Below are 18,018 nucleotides of genomic sequence, written 5' to 3' on the forward strand. Positions count from 1 at the left end.
TGACTCTGGGGGTAGTGCTAAGACTTCACACATACTCGCACCTCAGTTTAGACATAATTTGCATATCTCACTGTCCCCCCGACCCCCACCCCCCTTGTGCACTGTGAAGACTGGCATCCTATCCATCTTTGTCACAGAGGCCACATTATTAGGAACACCTGAACAACGGCTTGTTCATTTCATGCATATATATCATTCAGTTATTTGGATTTTATTTTCTTTATATTCAACTCTTTTCATAATAAAAATATCCCTTATAACTATTTCACAGTCTTGTGTGTATGTGTTCCCTGCAATGAACTGGCATCTCAAACAGGATGTCCTCTGCTTCGTGCCCTGATCATCCTGGGACAGGCTCCAGGCTCACCGGGACACTGAACTGCATAAGCAGTTATGATGGATGGAATTACACAATCCACCCACACCAGATAATCGCTTTATATAACACCATACACACATTGCACTTTAATTCAACATCTCACCCTTGATTTAGCAATACTAATATTTTATTGGGATACAATATAAGCTAAGTCTACATAAAGTTATGCATAGATTGTAATATGGCGTGTCCTTTCCAATAATTCAGATTTTCCATAGTCTGCCTTAGAATTTGATGATACCGCTTTGTAGGCCTATATTTAGCCCTGGACGATACGACAAGTGTAACTGCACTCTAGCCCTGGCACACTACATTCAATGAATTTCGCTGTCGACTAATCTAGCGCGTTAAGGAGTGATTTTAGATTAAAGTATGTAAATTAGACTACAACTGAAATGAAAACCTTCTTAAAGTGCGGCGTTGTTACTAACAACCACGAAATAAAATAATGTTTAAAAATAATACAATTTCAGTCATACACAATTTCGTTTGCAGCATTGACATGACTGCAATTTTGTAAAGAGTACAAATTACGGCCCCGGCACTGCGCATACGTTGTTTGCACATTCTCTAGGCTATGTATCTCTCCGGGTAGCCTTGGTTTCCTTCCGCAGTCCAAAACCAAGCGTTTAGATTACTGATATAGTACCGCACTTGATTTTCAAGTAGCGTTGACCAACGAGCCTCTTACCATCCCATGGTCTAAGGTTCTAGGCATTGCTTTTTTCTCTATATGATATATTACTACCCACAGTGCAACTGTTTTAAAATGCGGTAAACTGTTGTACTGTTTTAAACGTTTAGAGCATCATCAAATCGCTTATCCTGACGGATAAAATACATAAGGAAATAAATAAGGAAATACAAATTCAAAACCCATAATGGTCTATAGGGGTTTATCAAGTACAGTCTGAGAGACTAGGATGTATGACTGCTCTGCTGACGACTATTTATCTGCTTGTTAAAATCATGATGAAAATCTACGCAGCGACCGTATCTTCATCTTAACTATTTGGTAATGAAATGAGAAGCGTTTTGATTAGGTTAATATGGCATTTATTACAATTTTTGTTGACTTTATTTTGGCTGTGTTATATTATCGGCAACTATAAAAATCAAGTAGCCTATGTACTTTAAAGAATAATCTTATCCTTTTTAATACTGTCTATTAAGGACCGACTTTTTCCTTTCTAGCATGGCAAACACCACCTGCCCCTCCCAAACAAAACTCCTAACATTTTACAACTGCAAATGCAGCAAAAACCCTGAAAACCGCGTCTGAACCTCCATTTCGCGTCGGCTGGCTGTTATTCCGTCTTTTCCCCTTTAAGACTCGGAAGCTGCGGTCTCCGGGCTGCGCATGCGCAAATTGACAGACGTTTTTAAACACGTACCGAAGAGCGTGGAACATGAGGGTGATAGGTGAGTTGGAGTGGGCCAGTGAAATGGGGGGACAATGGTAAAAAGAGTCTTTGGCGAGGAAGTAATAATAATAATAAAACAATCCGAGATGTGGCGCGAAGTGTGTAATTTACTGGTGTGCTATCTGCATTAGAAAACTGGTATTTGAGGTTTACGAGTCGCCCTTAACTGCAAAGAGCTATAGTGTTATTGTTTTTTTTTTCTTCGCAGCAATCTAAAATGGAGGAGCTCTGCTGTGGCAATGGGCAGTTCTTACGCTTATTCGTTTGAGAGATATACATACGTTTATTTTTACTTAATGGACCGAAAGGACATTAAAAGATGAAAATATCAATAACTGACCAGGCAAATGCTTTAGTTAATAGAGTTTAACGTGCCGGTTTGATGTGGTGTTTTTGTAACTAGTCGCGGTTTAAAACGAAGCGCGGTGGATGGTTCGCTCACTTGCGTCGTCGGCGCTTTTTAAGACATTAGATCGCCGACGTAATCGGGGGTGAGCGACGTTTGTTCGCCGTAGTCTGATCGAGGTATGATTCTAGAAAATGGAGGCGATTTTCTGCGGAGAAACGAGAAGGGGGAAGCGACTTTAACCGAGGGGAAAAAAAAACACACGGCATATCGGGTTGGCCCAGTGACTAAACAACAAGGTAGGTAGTGGCCCGCTTTTACAGTCATTTAAAATCCGGGATGTGGGGAGAAATTTGGTGCTGAGGGGCCGAGTGCGACTGCAGTGCGGCGCCGCATTTGTACACTTCGCACGCAGCAGTGACACCCCGGCTGGCTTCGTAGGAGGCAGTTAACCGAGCGAACTGTTCCTGCCAAATTAATTTGCCTCGTTGTTTGTCGCAGGATGAAGAGTGACAGTTGACCTCCCATCGCACCCGCCCATCCCAAATAAACAAATGTTTTTGTGGGAGATCTCAAAGCATTCGGACTCTACTGGGCGTCTACCTTACAGCTAGCTGATAAGCATTTTTCATTTAACAAGCGATCGCAGCCAGGTGTGGGAGGCGGCTAGGCCGCTCGCTTGGGAGTCAGGGGGGTGGTGTTTGCTCGCCATGAATATGAGATCCACTGTGTTTGCCACTGCGGGATACAAGCTGGACACGGAGATAAACGACAAACCCCAGACGGGACCCGGCAACTCGGTCAGCATAAAGAGAGAGTGCAGCTTCGGGGACGACCTCCACGACGTGCTGGGGGACATCAGGAACAGCGGCGACCAAAAACCGCACGGCAAGTCCAGGAAACTCAGCCTCGGTCACGCCGGCAGAGCTGGCCGGAGCCTTGCGGTGGGGGGACAGAACAAGCCCGGCGCCGCAGAGGGACAAGAGGAGAACTGGGTAAACGCGGGGACCCTGACAGTCCCGGCTAAACAGATGGGGGGCGAGGGCACCCCGGTGAAGAGTAAAACGTTGTTCGGATATAACAACAGTATGGACAAAATAGAAGTGACTGCGGCAAACGCTAACAATAGCTCCAGGGATGTTAGCACGGAGGGTGGCGACAGAGTGGCTGCCGCAGGACCTTTTAACATCTCTCCGCTGGAGCTCGGATCGGAGGGAAAGTGGAAAAGCGTGAGGAAAAGCAGCAGCCACTCCCCCGCGCAGGCCACCTGCCTCCGACAGATTCTCCTGCTGCAGCTGGATCTGATCGAGCAGCAGCAACAGCAGCTGCAGTCCAAGGACAAGGAGATAGATGAGCTGAAAGCGGACAAGGAGACGGTATGCAAAGAGTTAACTTAGCGATCTAACGTGAAGCGTGTTTGCGGCATATGGCCGGATGAAATGTTTAATATTAAACATGACCCCCCCCCCCCCCACACACACACATTATTTATATACACACACACACATACATAATTTTCGTATAAAGTATGTTCTCACATTTGGTATATTTTGACCTAAACTGACATTTTATATATTAAAATTAGATGGTTGTGTTTTAGATGTAAACTTTTAAGTCTCAGCCTAATTGTATGAGCACATAATTTATATATATTTTTGGAGATGCCCAACTTAATGGAATCGTTTAACCCTTAATTATGTTTACTGAAAATAACATTTCTTTGCATAGTCTGTCAAATTATCATTTCAGTCTAAATGAAGTAAGTTGTATGTATGATGTTTTTTATGGTTATCTTCTAGTGTGTGGTTCTGAGTATTGCCTCATGTTGAAATGTGTATTGTTTGTTTGTTTGTTTATTAGCTTTCTAATGGTTTACTCTAATGCATGAGCAGACTATATACAAAAAGTATATAGAAGATATAGTTTACTTGTCTGTATGCAGCTGCTGGCACGGATTGAGCGCATGGAGCGCCGCTTACAGCTGGTGAAAAAGGATTCACGTGACAAGCGCCTCTTCCAGCCTCTCGAACCCTGGACACCAGACAAGGATGATGACTTAGAGGGTATAGCTGGTGACAGTACACCAGTATATACCCCGAAGACCCCGTCATTTGGCCGAGGTGGCAAAGGCCATAAAAGGTATCGACAGAAATGGTATGCCTCGCTTAAATGTGCATATTGTTACTATGTGCAGAATTAAAAAAATTTGTCTACTACAAAAGAGCTATCTACATAACTAACATGTTGACATTAATTGTTTATTGATTAGCTACTGACTGGCAGGAAATTGTTCTTAATTTCAGAATTTGTTGTGAATTATAGTGGTTATATTTTGCCGTAATAAGTGTAAATCATAATTTTTTAACAATGTTTTCTGTTTTATCTCTTATGCACCTGATAACTAGATGAATTCACTGAATAGTTTGGCTTTTTATTTATAGGAAGTTCTGTTTTCTGGAATCCAAGACACAGAAGTCTCGGGGAAAATCAAAATTTTCGCCCCAAAAGTTAGAGACTGAAGGCTTCCAAAGGGAGTTGCGCAGCAAAGAGACTCCAGAGAAGGTGGGGGTTGGACAACCTCCAAGTCCACCTCAGTCCAAAGAGTTACCACAAAGCTCTGCTCAGATGGAGGAACTTCCCTACATGTCTACTACAGAGATGTACCTGTGTCGCTGGCATCAGCCACCCCCCTCTCCTTTGCGTGAGCCCTCCCCCAAGAAGGAGGAAGTTGTGGCTAGTAAGTCCTTTTCACAGTCATTGCAGTAGATGGTAATCAGTTGGCGTCTTCTTCATGAGCTTCTGTTTGGGACAGTGTTGCTGGATATTATATACATAGATTCTGCTGGGTGTAGTTTGTGTAAAAGGTAAAAAAAAATGCATTATATTGTAACACGCAGTAACACTCCTTGTGTCCTGTGCTTAGTCCCGTCTTGGAGAGAAAATACCATGGTCCCCCTGGAAAAAGAAGCAGTCTCTGACATCCCAGAGGTAATGGAAAGTGTTTCAGTAGCATAGGCTAAGCCTTTGTTCTGTGTGAAAGAGATTCCAAGAATGAAAATTGGAAACTTCTCTAGATGTACTCTCATGCACTTTATGCATGCATGCATGCATCCATCCATGTTCTGTAACTTCTTGTCTCCTATAGAGATGTAGTGAGTCTGGAGCCTAATTTGAGGTTTCTGTTGTACGTAATTTTATTAACTACTGGTTTCTGATGTCGAAAATTAAATATCTGGACTGATTTTGGTCTTCTCGGCTATGCATGTTTCAAAAATTAATGTCTGCGCCAATAGATGGTGGTCAGTTGCAGAAAAGTAAATCATGAAACACTTTGTTAGGTCAGTCATCCAATTCATGCTCCTCATACAAGATGCTAACGTAGGTTAATGGCAGAAGGCAAATTTAATTACAGAGGAAGGGTGGTCCAGCAAAATTATCCAACCAGTTCTCACACTTGCATACTGCACATAATAAAAACAATATTGACTGTTGTCATGAACACAGTGGCAGTGTTTCAGTGCCTGAGCGTAGTATTGTGTGTTAAAACTAATAAATGTAAAATAATATAATGTAAAAGCATACTACCACATCTGAATGTTAAGAAGAAACATTTAAACATTAGAAATAATTAAAAATCATAACATGGCAGTTTGAGGAATTTTAACCCAACAAGCTGGTTTAATTGCTCATTAAATTTGTGTAGTGAGGGATTCCAGTATTTGCCCTAGTCCCCTGCTCTCTAGCAAGGCAGAGCAGATGGTCATTGATTTCCTACATGGATGCACCTGAATATGGTACGTGTGCTGTCAAGGTCATCTAGTATACAAACTATTTTTATAATGATACTGGTTATGTTTGTTTTGAAGTCTGCTGATATACCCACCAAAATCACTGCTGTGAGAGACAATGGATGCTGCTATATCCCAGGCCTGCACCAACAGAAAAAAATGTATATTTGGTTTTTGTATCTGTTTGAGTTATAGAATATATAGTTACTTCTGTAAGGGCAAAATGTTTAACGAAAAGCACTAATGGTTCACCATCACAATTACATACGTTTCAGTTTAACAAGCTAATGTCATGTCACATTATTTCATGCCTTAGCTTTCATGCATGTATTCGTTTGTTTTTGCATACTTCACTGCACATAACCATCCCCCACCTATATGAAAACACGCCACACCACTTATTGGTTGGCTTTCTCCTGCCATTTCCCCCTTTTTAATCACCATGCCTCTAAGTGTTGCTATTGCCACTTGACATTAAGTATGCAGACTGAACATGGAATTTTCTTTGCGTCCCATCCGATGCATACTTATGTGAAACATTTTTGAAGTGATTGAATATTTTTTGCAAGTCTGTCGTTCCGGATAATGGAAGTGTGTGACCAATTTTAATATATTTGTTTCTGGCAGCCTGTAAGGCTGCTTGTTTTGTGTGGTATCTTAAGAGATGGCAGGGCGGCTCAGTGGGTAGATTTGTAGCCTCACACCTCCAAGTTGTGGGGTCACATCCCCAGCTCTCCGTGTAGAGAGTTTGCCCAAGTGCAAGGTGAACATACAGGTTTTCTCCAAGTGCTCATAATTGTTCTTTATATTTCTACATCCTGCAGTACTCTGGCATCCCTCCCAACCAGACTGTTGCTTGCTTTGTGCCCTGTGTTTAATGGGATAGGCTCTAGGCTTCCTGTGAATAAGCAGTTAATGAATGGGTTATTATATTTCGGTATGCATATTTGTGATGATTAACCTAATAAACTTTACAAGGAATTCAGCTGGGTTAACTTTTAAGGGGAATGACTTGTTTGTTTGCATGGTGCTTTGGAGACATTGAAATTGGTGCTTTCTTAACACGCAAAACTGTATAAGCTGGCTATGGCAAGACAGCTAAACAAAAACAGTTAAATTTTGTGCTTTGTGAGGCTGGGTGACATGTTGAGGCTTGGTGCTGAATAAAGCATGTACTCTGTGCGCTGCACCCACAGCATTGAAAGTCGGTAGATTTGTATCAATTAAGTTACATACCATTTATCAACTTGCAGAAACAGAACTGCATTATGCAGCTCACACCAATGCAATAGAATTTTGATTTAAGTTAACATTCTTTTGTTTAGTGGTGCTATTTAATCTTGTGCATGGTGGATTATTTCACATCTTGAACATTACTGGCCATATCATCAATTACTGTAAAGGACTGCAAGTATATTCAAAGGCAAATGTAGTGAGTCTCGAGTTCACAATGCACAAATCAACAATTTAACACTCAGAACCTATTCGTATTTGCCACCCAAGGTCTGTGCCTCTGACAAATCCTTCTGTAAATGTAGAGTAGTGATAATAAGTCTTTACTGCAAATTGTTGTACCTGTTAGTACATGAAATAGTCTTTTTTTTTTCTTTTTTCTCCTCCCTCTCCCGCAAAATAGAATTTGGATGATGGTGTTTTTTTGAAACGACACGCGAAGCTGGAACTGGATGAAAAAAGAAGGAAAAGGTAATGACTGACTGTTTTGAGACCAGTCCTCCTTTTAATGAACCAGAGTCCTCGTCCTTTATTAGATATAATGCCTTTGACCGTCTTGCGGCCACATTCAGATGGGACATCCAGCGGATTCGTGAGCAGCGCATGTTCCAGCGGCTGCAGCAGCGCATGAACAAGAAGAAGGGCATTCAGGAAAGTGAGCCGGAGGTGTCCTCATTCTACCCCGATGCCGAAGATGGTATGCTTTATGTTTTGATTTTTTTGACACTGCATTTTCCCATTCATTAAACAAAATATATGCTTCTGTTTTGTCAGTGAAAGTATCACAAATTGCAAATTTAGGTTCAATTAAAGTTAGGTATTAACTTTAGAAGGTTTGTGACTTTGTCAGTTTTGTTCCTTTGTAGTCACCCTTAGTAAAATAATAATAGATGCTATTAGCTTTATACTAGAGCGTTTCAGTTGACTGAAAAGAAAAACTTGTAGTCATTTGACTTTAGAAATGAGCCATTGGTCATTATACAGTGTTCCAGAAGACTTGTAGATTAGCTTGCATTAGTCTGTTAGCAGTGTATTGCACAGTTAAAATTAGAGTATATAAATTGCCCCATTTTGTTTTGAGTTTAAAATACCTTAATGAAAGTCTTTCATATTGAGGATAAACAGAATATGGTGATTTTGACTGATCACTTTTACAACCTTTGCTGGAATGCTGATGATTTGGTTTTTGCAGTGCCAAGAAGTACTGACAATTTGAATTTGTCTTTGAATGATTACAGTTAATCTTTAACACTTTAGATGTATGTTAGAAATTGCCTGGACAAATAAGAAAATGGACAGTTGTGTTTAAGTTATGGAGTATATACAGCACTTATACAGCTTTTCAAACTCACACTGATGCCATGCTGGATGCGAGTTTCGTGCCTTTGGGTGTAATGCGGGATGGTCCCTGTTATTTCCATTAATGTTTCTGTAGCGGTGGTTTCCATTTGGCAACATTTAAAAAGAGCACAATAAAGCAAGTGCAGATTTTCAAACAGTCGAACAACACTGATCACTTTCAGCATTGATATTGGTTAATGGTGTCATCACAAAGCATAGTACTACAGACCTAACACTGTATTTGACTAGACATTGATTATAAGATCAGAATGGTTTTCAATAACACAATGAGAAAACAGTGAAGTTATTAAAGAGAACTGCAAGGCAACAACCAAGGCTAGAAACCAAAGCATCGTTCTCTTACATTGTGTTTTCTGTTGACGTAATTTATTTCTCCTCCTTTTTCAAGTGGAGTCACTACTGATCACACCCTTCCTGCCTGTGGTGGCATTTGGACGACCGCTGCCCAAACTGACTCAACAGTAAGTCTAGTGCGCAGCATTTTGCCTCTTTCAGCTTAATGTCACCTTTCCCGAACAATGCAGAGTAACTATTTAGGCTGAATGTTTAATGGAAAGGAAAAGTTTAGCTGACCAGCAGGAGTCCTGAGTAATGGACTTTTTTGTTTTTGTCAGTTTAGTAGATTTGTAGGTGAAATGAGGTTTAGGATGGGCAGATATTTGTCAAGATTTGTTTGTGTGTGTTTGAGGGGGGACACTTTCATATTCTCTCCTCAGTGGGGAAAACTAAACCCATGTTGAAGCAAACATTAATCCAAGAATTCAGCTTTTGTGCGTTTGACAAATTGGTACCATAGTCCCCTTCCGTAGCTTTGCTTGTCTTTGGAAATAATGATTGACTGTTCATTCACTGTGTAGGCTTCATGACCTGAGGTTTGCTTGTTTGTTTAATGTCAGCCGTCTCACTCATAAACGCCGCTTGCAGTGAGATCTCTCCCTCTCTCCTAAAGGAACTTTGAACTTCCCTGGCTTGATGAACGCAGCCGCTGTCGCATAGAAATGCAGAAGAAACAGACTCCACACAGAACTTGTCGGAAGTGAGGGATCCTCAAGCCAAGCAAGATTAAAATCTCGCAGAACGAGATTCTTCTAAGAATGAACTGGAGTGTGCACAAAAATACCCACTGTTGTAGCATGTAACATGCCCTCTTTGGCATGTCCGTCCTTCAGAACAGATTTCCTCAAATGTCATGAGAACAGAGACTCTCCTAGGGAGGCGTACCTGGCCTTGTGGTAGTTCTGGTTGAAAACAGCTACATTATATATGCCACACATGTAACAATGGATTTGTGTTTGTTAAAAAATAAACTTACAATATTTGGTTTGTAACCAGATATCCCAGCATTTGGTTATCTTTTTGTAATATGGTCTCTAAAAAGCTTCAGCCTCTTAACACCGAATTAAGCCTCCCAAAGTCAATCACCCTGCCTGATTATACAGTTAAACTTTAAACGGTGAGGGCTGTGTGAACTTAAGATGCCGAAAATTCCCCATTCCGTTTTGATTCGTTGATGTACATTTACATCAATGTAGGACTAGTCATGAGTCCATACAATGGAAATGCTTTGCAAAAAAGGATACCACAAGTTCCACTAGCGTAGCAGTTGTGAAAGTTTTGCCTTACAACTGAAATGGGCTGCGATGTATGGCATAAGCATATTGTACTTAACATCAGTGATATTTGGTATTTTGGAAATATAACGCGTAGTGTTTTTGTTTTACATTTATTATGAGTGTAGTAAATTTAAAGGCAAGATTATAACCCTGGGTTATAATGACCTTGCATCAATAAGCTATCAGCCTTGGTTGCTGTAATGTTCTTACTAACATTGCAAACGTTTGATACTGATTGTGCTCCACAGGGGTCTTTAACATGGCGGTGAATGTCTTTGGCAGTGTGGAGCACCATCCAGCAATGTACATGAGCGCAATATTTCCATTTCTAAAATGTAAATGTGTACAACAGTAGCTGATGTTGGTGAAAACCCATAAAGAATGATGCTTTATTATGCAGATATTTGCCACACAAGGGCCGCATTTCCCGCCTATATTTGGACCTTTTTGTTATTCTGTAGATATTTAGCATATTTGATCTGAATTGGCTGCTGAGCTGGGCTGGCAAATTTATTTTCGTTGTGGAAAACCAGCAGAGGAAAACATACATGAAACTGTCTGATTTTCTTTGATAATGACCTGGAATGTGTCAAGTTAAATAACACAGGGTTAAGATGACGGTTACTCTAAAAGGGATGGTCCATGTATGTGGTGAACAATGTAATAGCTGAGGTACCCTTCTCTGTGAAGATGCTTAGAAAAATATACCCCCCCCCCCCCCCCGAGATGGTCTGCAGCAATGCTGACAGCAATCACAAGTGTGTTCATTTCATCTGTTCATATTGTCCTTTGGTAGTCCTGAGAAACTGATTCATATTAAGAAGGTTTATCCTATTTCTCAACTTTTAGAAACAATTTTTGTGGCTCATTACTGACTTTCATTTCATAAGGCTGTATATTTTTTGTGTGTAACTTCTTTCTGATGTGTCCCAAAACTTCACGGCTTTTCATCTTAAACACTCTTCTAAATTCAAAAATGTCGTAAGCTGAACACCTCTGCTATCTTAAATTTCCAGCATACAGTCTTGTAAATGGACGGTATTTTGTGACAAGCAGTACCAGTGATGTTTGGGCCATTTAATAAGCACTGCTGAACTCTTCTTTTGTTCTCACTTAGCAATGCTTTCTGATATGTGCCTGGGTCATGTTGAAACTGTTTGTTAAATGCGTTGTGTTGTCATATTGCTTGACCATTTGAAACTGGTGGATTGACCCCTGCAATTCTACAGAAATCAAGTTAAATTTTTGAAGCGCAAAGTCAGTTCCTATGTACATAACCTGAAACAAAATGCTGTATATATGGAAGACATGCCTGTTATTTTTATATTATTTAAAGTTTGAGTGTTAAGTATGTTCAGTATTGATATTCTTTAAAAAGAGCTTGTATGTTGATAAATTGACAAGTTTGTTTTGCAATAAAATACAAAAATTGAGAATGTATATCTTAGTTTAAATGGTTTCGCCTCAGTGCTGTTCTACGTTATAACGGTTCTATTCTTGTACATATGCAATTTTTATATATTAGGGCCTACCTTCTATGCTTATTCGTATCTCTACTGACAACCGGTGATTAGTCGACCACTGGTATCGGTTCTATATTAAGACTACTTCTATAACCTGTAGAAACTTTTTTCAATAGTATTCGGCAGCCTAAAAATAAGAAAAATACATGAAAGTGTCCATTAAAACTGCAAAGACCGTGTCACTTTAAAATGTAGCAAAATACGGATTTCTTTTAAAATACAGGTAAAGTTGAAAGGTAAGATCAGTACCAACAAACAGAAACCTATATTGACAAAATAGTATCCATTCAGTACCAATGGCTGAGTGCTTTTCTTAACCGTGAAACCATTTGACTTAAGACGAAAAGCATTACTTAGAACTTATATGCAGGAGTTAGTTGTCAGGAAAGCTAAAGGTTGGATATTTACCAAATAGTGAGGACTATGCCTGAAATAACATAATATGTTTAGAGATAAAGCTCATTGGGAAGTACTGTTGCCTCACATCTCCAGACCTGGGGGTTGAAATAAAATACGAAACATAAAATATTCATGAGATTTGCAGATTACATCAGTGATTCTCAAAGTGTGGGGCACGGAGTCATGACAGGTGGGCCGCAAGAGACCTGGGGGAAAGTCGTACAGAACTGATGTTTAACATCGGAGTCATTTTTCACGGCGGAACAGAGAATTCACATTGGTACTGTTAGCAACCTGCTCATTCAGGGCTATCAGAGCCTTAAAGGGTCAAAATGGACAGATATTTAACAGGTACGAAAAGAAAAACAGGTGATGCTGCTGAGAGACACGAAGCAAGTGCCGAAAACCGGCAAAAAAAAACAAGCCAAAAAGGAAATATGAAGAAGCATATCTTGCTCTGGGTTTCACTGTTAATGTGGTAGGAGATGAGGAGAGACCTGTCTGTATTTTATGTTTGAAAACGTTGCCAGCTGACAGTATGAAACCTAACAAATTAAGAAGACACTTAGAAACATTACACCCCAGTCACATCGATAAGCCACTCGAGTTCTTTCAGAGAAAAGAACAGCAGGCAACTTGATGAAGGAAACGCTGATTGCTTTGAGAATCTGTGTGCATTTGCTGAAGCCAGTCAGTTGGGACCTAGCACAGTAATCCCACGTCTTAAAGAACACATCTCTTCCCTGAGAGCATTTTTTCAGAAGTACTTCCCAAACAACAGTGATAAGTATGACTGGGTGAGAGATCCATTTAGTGCAGCTGCACCTACTAATTTTACTTCTGCTGAAGACGACCAGTTCATTGAGATGACATCTGATTCCACCCTCAGGCTGAGATTTGCAGCACAGACACAGTGAATTTTGGCTTGGTGTGGAGAAGGAGCATCCACTCATAGGACAAAGAGCTGTGGGCATTCTACTTCCCTTTGCCACGTCCTATCTCTGTGAGATGGGTTTTTCTGCTGTTGCCTCACTGAAAACAAAGTACAGATCTAGGCTGAACATTGAACATGAGTTGAGAGTGGCCGTATCAAGCCTGCAACCCTGTTTTGAAAAGCTGTGCAGTGAAAAACAGGCTCACTGCAGCCACTAAGAGTGACAAGTATTAAACTCTCACTAAATGCCTTGTTCAAGTTTCTGCATTTGTTTCTGTTTATACATACTAAATTTTATTGCTTTATTTCCAGAAAAGGGCAAATTCTGCTTAATTTGCCTTTTTTTTAAAGAAAAAAAGTGCAGACTAATGAAGCAGTGTAGTGACAAATGTCACAGAAAGTTTTTTTGAAGTGAAAGTTTTTTTTCTTAACAAAAGTTACTGAAGAAATTAATGTTAATGAGTTCGATGTTATCTAAATAAAGTTACCTTGGATTTTCCGTCATTGTTTTGTTGAGGTGGGACGTGAAAATATTTCTTCCTGCCGAGTGGGGAATGATAGAAAAAGCTTGAGAGCCACTGGATTACATCCACATTGTCTAAATCCAAGATGGCTAGGCATATTCAAGAGATTTATGTGATGTTGTGGTAGGTGATGTCAGGAACACAGATACCCCCTACAGACACACCAACCCAGCAGGTTAGAAAACAATTACAACTGAGGTTATAACAATAATATGTGATTGTTTACAAGTCTGTGCCCTCTGTTGAATTAGAATCCCATCCAGGGTGTGATCTGCCTTGCCCCCAGTGCTGTATGTGAAAAGGGTGGGAGAAGGATGGACTGATAAGGTTTTAAATGGATGTCATGGTGGCTTAATGGTAGTTGGGATGTAAATCATTGGCCCCAAGTAAAGTCTATTATGATTACTAAGGGAATTTATATCGCGATTAATCTATAATTTTTATGATCTAAATTGAAACCCTTTTTGTCACTAAAAAAACACATATATTACCATAACAAATGAATGACACACTAATGAAATGCAAGGAAAGTCCCAGAACATTTATTTTATCGTCATTGTTAAACAAGGAGAACACGCCAGTGTAAAACTGCCAAAAAGGTAACTAATGAACTGTACAGGAAAAAAAAACATTAAAGGAAGCGTTACCTGATTTTGTGTGTGTGTGTGTGTGTGTGTGGGGGGGGGGGGATTAGAAGAATGACGTTACATCGTTATATTAAATGCTGTGAAAAACGAAAAAACAATCTACGAGCCATGCCGCAGGCAGGTACTTTAAGACCTCCTCTAGTGGTGAATGAGCCCACTAAATTCCGCATCCTCCACTACGGAAAATGGCTGATCGTCCAAAGCAACTCATCCATCCATCCGTTTTCTGTCCTATCCAAGGCTGCGCAGGGTCCGGATCCAGTCTATCCAATTCAATCATTATTTTACTACTCGCCTATTTAGCTCTAGTGTTGCTAATTCTGAACACGTATATACTTTAAATGTCAGCCCGCAATATCAGCCAATTTTAACACAATAGACCGAGGCCGATATTTTGTTTTTTTAACGGGTATCGGCCAATGCCGATATGATAACCATTATATCATACATTTTTAAGACTGACGCGTCTACGTCACGTTTACTCTGCTACGGACCTACCTCGGGATCTTGCAAAAATGACGACTTCTTTGTGCTACAATACAAAGACGTTTCCCAAAAACGTCGTAGCTCAGAGATCCTCAAGCAACGCTTCCTTGGTGAACATCAGCCATCCGACGTTTCGGAGAATCGCCAGCCAGTGCTGCTAGTTTGCGCTTCTGCGTGAGCAGCATGTGAACGCAGGAGCTTACAAACCGGAAGCAGAAGAATCATTATTCCACCCTCATATCGCCACATTAAAAAATGACTCATTATGATATTCACACCTCCACCGGTAAGCACCTTTCACTGAAAACGCGTAATGCTTTCCAACGTTAAGGAGACGGTGCGCTGTAAGAGAGGGACTTTCTGAAAGTAAAACGAGGCTTCGGTTTCCAAGGTGTCTAATGTGTTTACGCAACATTTTGTTGAAGAGGATGGAGCTTGCTCTTCTGCCACCTCCACCTTGTCTCGCACTTCCATCATCTCCACCTTGTCTCGCACTTCCTGACGAACTCCTTGTTCCTTGGACTCGCCGGCTGGAATCGTTTCAAACATACGTGGAGTCCGATGTCATGGAAGCTCGGAAGAAATCAATACATTGCTGCTTAAACACAGAAGGACAGTCGATCTTCCAGACGCTCGGAGTCATTAAGATACATAGAGACGCTCTTTCGCTTCTAGGTTCAAATTTCGGGTGAGGTAATTCGCGCGATTTATCCAGCCTTTGCAAGTTTAGCAGCATGCAAGAAGTCATTCCCGATCAGCTAACTGAACACTAACAATTCTAAAGTTGGAAAGAGACATCTGCCGACGATCTCTCTCTTTTCCTAGCGCGATTCAAACCGCATTTCAAACTGAAACCACAGCGGAATTCACATTTTAATCCCCGCTAGCCTGCCCACTTGCACAAGTATCTGCATCATAACCACCTGATAGCGCCAATTCATCTGCTGTTGGTTCGGACGTGCAATACATTCAGGCACCGCGCAGGCAACAACGGCGACACTGTGGGAATCGCGGCTCACTTCGTGATGTTAGCAGAGCCCAGAACTGCCCTGCTTATGGGCGACGGGGCCAGCGCTGCGGCAAATTGAATCATTTCGCTAAAGTATGCTGTTCAAGCCCTGCAAATTCTACAGCACAGTTATCCTCCATGGCACTCACACCTGCTTATAATAATAATAATAATCGATACTTTATTGATCCCCGTGGGGAAATTGTCTACAACTGTTAATACTGTCAGCTCCAAACGTCAATCTTTTAAAACCTCCTCTGTCGAGGGGGACAATATATGCCTCCCCTCCTTTTGAATAATCGGCTTGCAGTGTCCCTGTTGAATCAAGCTACTGTATAGTAGTTTTTCTCCTGTGTGACATTTCTAAGGACACTACTGTTTTATGTGGCTATGGCAGTTCCAAAACTGTATTTATAATTGACGAATGGTAGGGTCCATCCAGCTGTCAGTCCATGATGTACCTAAACTAGTCCCAGACTTCCCCTTTCACTTCTCGCACCATAGAGCTAACTTATTGGACCCCGATCTTTTTACTACTTGGATCCTCCCTCTGTCATTTTAACCATCAGCTCACTGTGGCAGCAGTAAGCAGCCCTATTCGAGGGCCTATGCTGTCTCTCTGCATTTAATCATCAGCCCCTACTTAATTCATCTGTCACATCACTTATTCAGCCTTGCATCGGTTATCTTCCTGACCGTGTTACTGCTGAGCTGTGCCACCTGCTGGAGGCAAGTAACATTGAGCCAGTTAATACTTCTCCATCAATCTCAAATATTGTCATAGGTACAAAGAAATGTGGAAGCCTGCGTTTCTGCGTTGACCTCCAGGCTATAAAAACAAGGCTGTCGTTCCCGATACATACAGTGGTACCTCATAACTCGAACTTAATGCGTTCAGAATTCCGGATCGAATCCTGAAAAGTTCGAGTTGTGATCAAATTTTCCCAATAAGAAATAATGGAAAACCAATTAATTGGTTCCCTGCCCCAAAAAATTACACCGAAATATGTTTTCTTTTAGCATTTAAACACAAAATTAACCAGGTAAAATAAGAAGAGCATATACTGTATTAAACACATCTAAGCACATTTATCAAAACAGTAATTTTTAAAGTAAGAAAATAAATGTGTCCAAACAATGTGTAAAGTAAAAAAAAAAAACAATGTGTCCTGCCCCTATCGTCCGCTCCTTCCGTGTACCACGCCCCCTCGTTAATCCCATGTGGAATCCCCTTGTGATCAGCTGTTTCTGGTTGTTGTCATTAGTTCTCTGTATTTAGTCCGCGTTTCAGTTTGTTTCCCCAGTCCGGTTATTGTATTGTCCGTCTGCGTTTTGCCTGCCTTACCTGTAATTAAACCCCATACTCCCTGATACACTGACGTCTGCGCCTTTGTCTCTGTTCTGTCCCCGCTGGGCACAACAATATTATTATAATTAAATGTATTAATAGTTTATTATTAATATTAAAATAATTAATAAGGAATCTTTATGTTAAAATGTATTTTATTATATAATAATAATAATTACTGTTACTGTCTATCATTGTCTAAATGTATTTTTACTGTCTAAATATATGTATTCAGCTAGTGTAAAAATGCAAGATGCTATCACAGCTAATGCGAGGCTGATACTGAAGCGTTACCCTTTGTTTCTGCTTAGAGACGTGCCGCGTGACTCATTTCCCCACATGTACAAGTTATCTTAGGTCGCCGTTCACGGTTTGATTTAGATCGAGTTCTAGGTAAATTTTTTTCGAACTGGTTGGTTCGAGAAATTTGAGTTATAATGAGTTCGAGAACTGAGGTACCACTGTACTTCTGTAGAAGAACCCACCTCCTACTTTCATGGCTTGATGATACTTACAAAACTGGACCTTCATTAGGGCTATCTGCAGATTCCTCTCCACCATGATAGGCGGAACCTCAAGGTCCTGTTTGGGCTTAGCTCTGCTGCCAGCTGTTTCAGAAGGTTACGGCTACTTTCTTCACTGGTATCCCTGGGGTGGACATCTATCTGGATAACATTGCTGTCCATGGACCCGTAGCTGTCAACCATAGAGTGTTTGAGGTGTTAACTAAACACCACCTCACACTTACCAAAATTGTGTTTTCTGTGCCTGCCATTGAGTTTGTGGGATTCCGGCTCATGGCTGAGGGCTTCACACCACTTCGGTCTAATATTGAGGCAATTCAGCGTATCCCTGAATGCACAAACGCAGCCCATATTGCCACTTTCCTTGATATGACAGCCTACTACTTATGTTTTTTTTGCTCACTACTCCATTACCACAGCTCTGTTGCATCATCTACTGCAGAAGGATACTTGTTGGACTTGGAAGTCTGCCTGCTCTG

The 18,018-nt window shown here is 40.8% G+C and overlaps 1 protein-coding gene across 4 annotated transcripts; it reads left to right on the forward strand.

Annotated features, from left to right (window-relative positions):
* The first annotated feature begins 1,742 nt into the window (after nt 1-1,742).
* msl1a (MSL complex subunit 1a) lies at nt 1,743-11,592 on the forward strand. Of its 4 annotated transcripts, XM_023835791.2 has the most exons (10): nt 1,760-1,801; nt 2,012-2,448; nt 2,651-3,525; nt 4,092-4,303; nt 4,591-4,886; nt 5,073-5,137; nt 7,574-7,641; nt 7,743-7,867; nt 8,921-8,993; nt 9,482-11,592. In XM_023835791.2, exons 3-10 carry the CDS (start codon nt 2,860-2,862, stop codon nt 9,570-9,572), a joined length of 1,596 nt encoding a protein of 531 aa, XP_023691559.1. In that variant the 5' UTR covers nt 1,760-1,801; nt 2,012-2,448; nt 2,651-2,859; the 3' UTR covers nt 9,573-11,592. The 4 variants fall into 4 exon arrangements, with proteins under 4 accessions (XP_023691560.1, XP_023691559.1, XP_072568558.1 ...); XM_023835792.2 differs by lacking the exon at nt 2,012-2,448 and having other exon boundaries at nt 1,743-1,801; XM_072712457.1 differs by lacking the exon at nt 1,760-1,801 and having other exon boundaries at nt 1,808-2,448.
* The last annotated feature ends 6,426 nt before the right edge of the window (nt 11,593-18,018 follow it).

This window comes from Paramormyrops kingsleyae, chromosome 5 (genome assembly GCF_048594095.1).
Source record: "Paramormyrops kingsleyae isolate MSU_618 chromosome 5, PKINGS_0.4, whole genome shotgun sequence".
In the NCBI taxonomy this organism is placed as follows: Eukaryota; Metazoa; Chordata; class Actinopteri; order Osteoglossiformes; family Mormyridae; genus Paramormyrops; species Paramormyrops kingsleyae.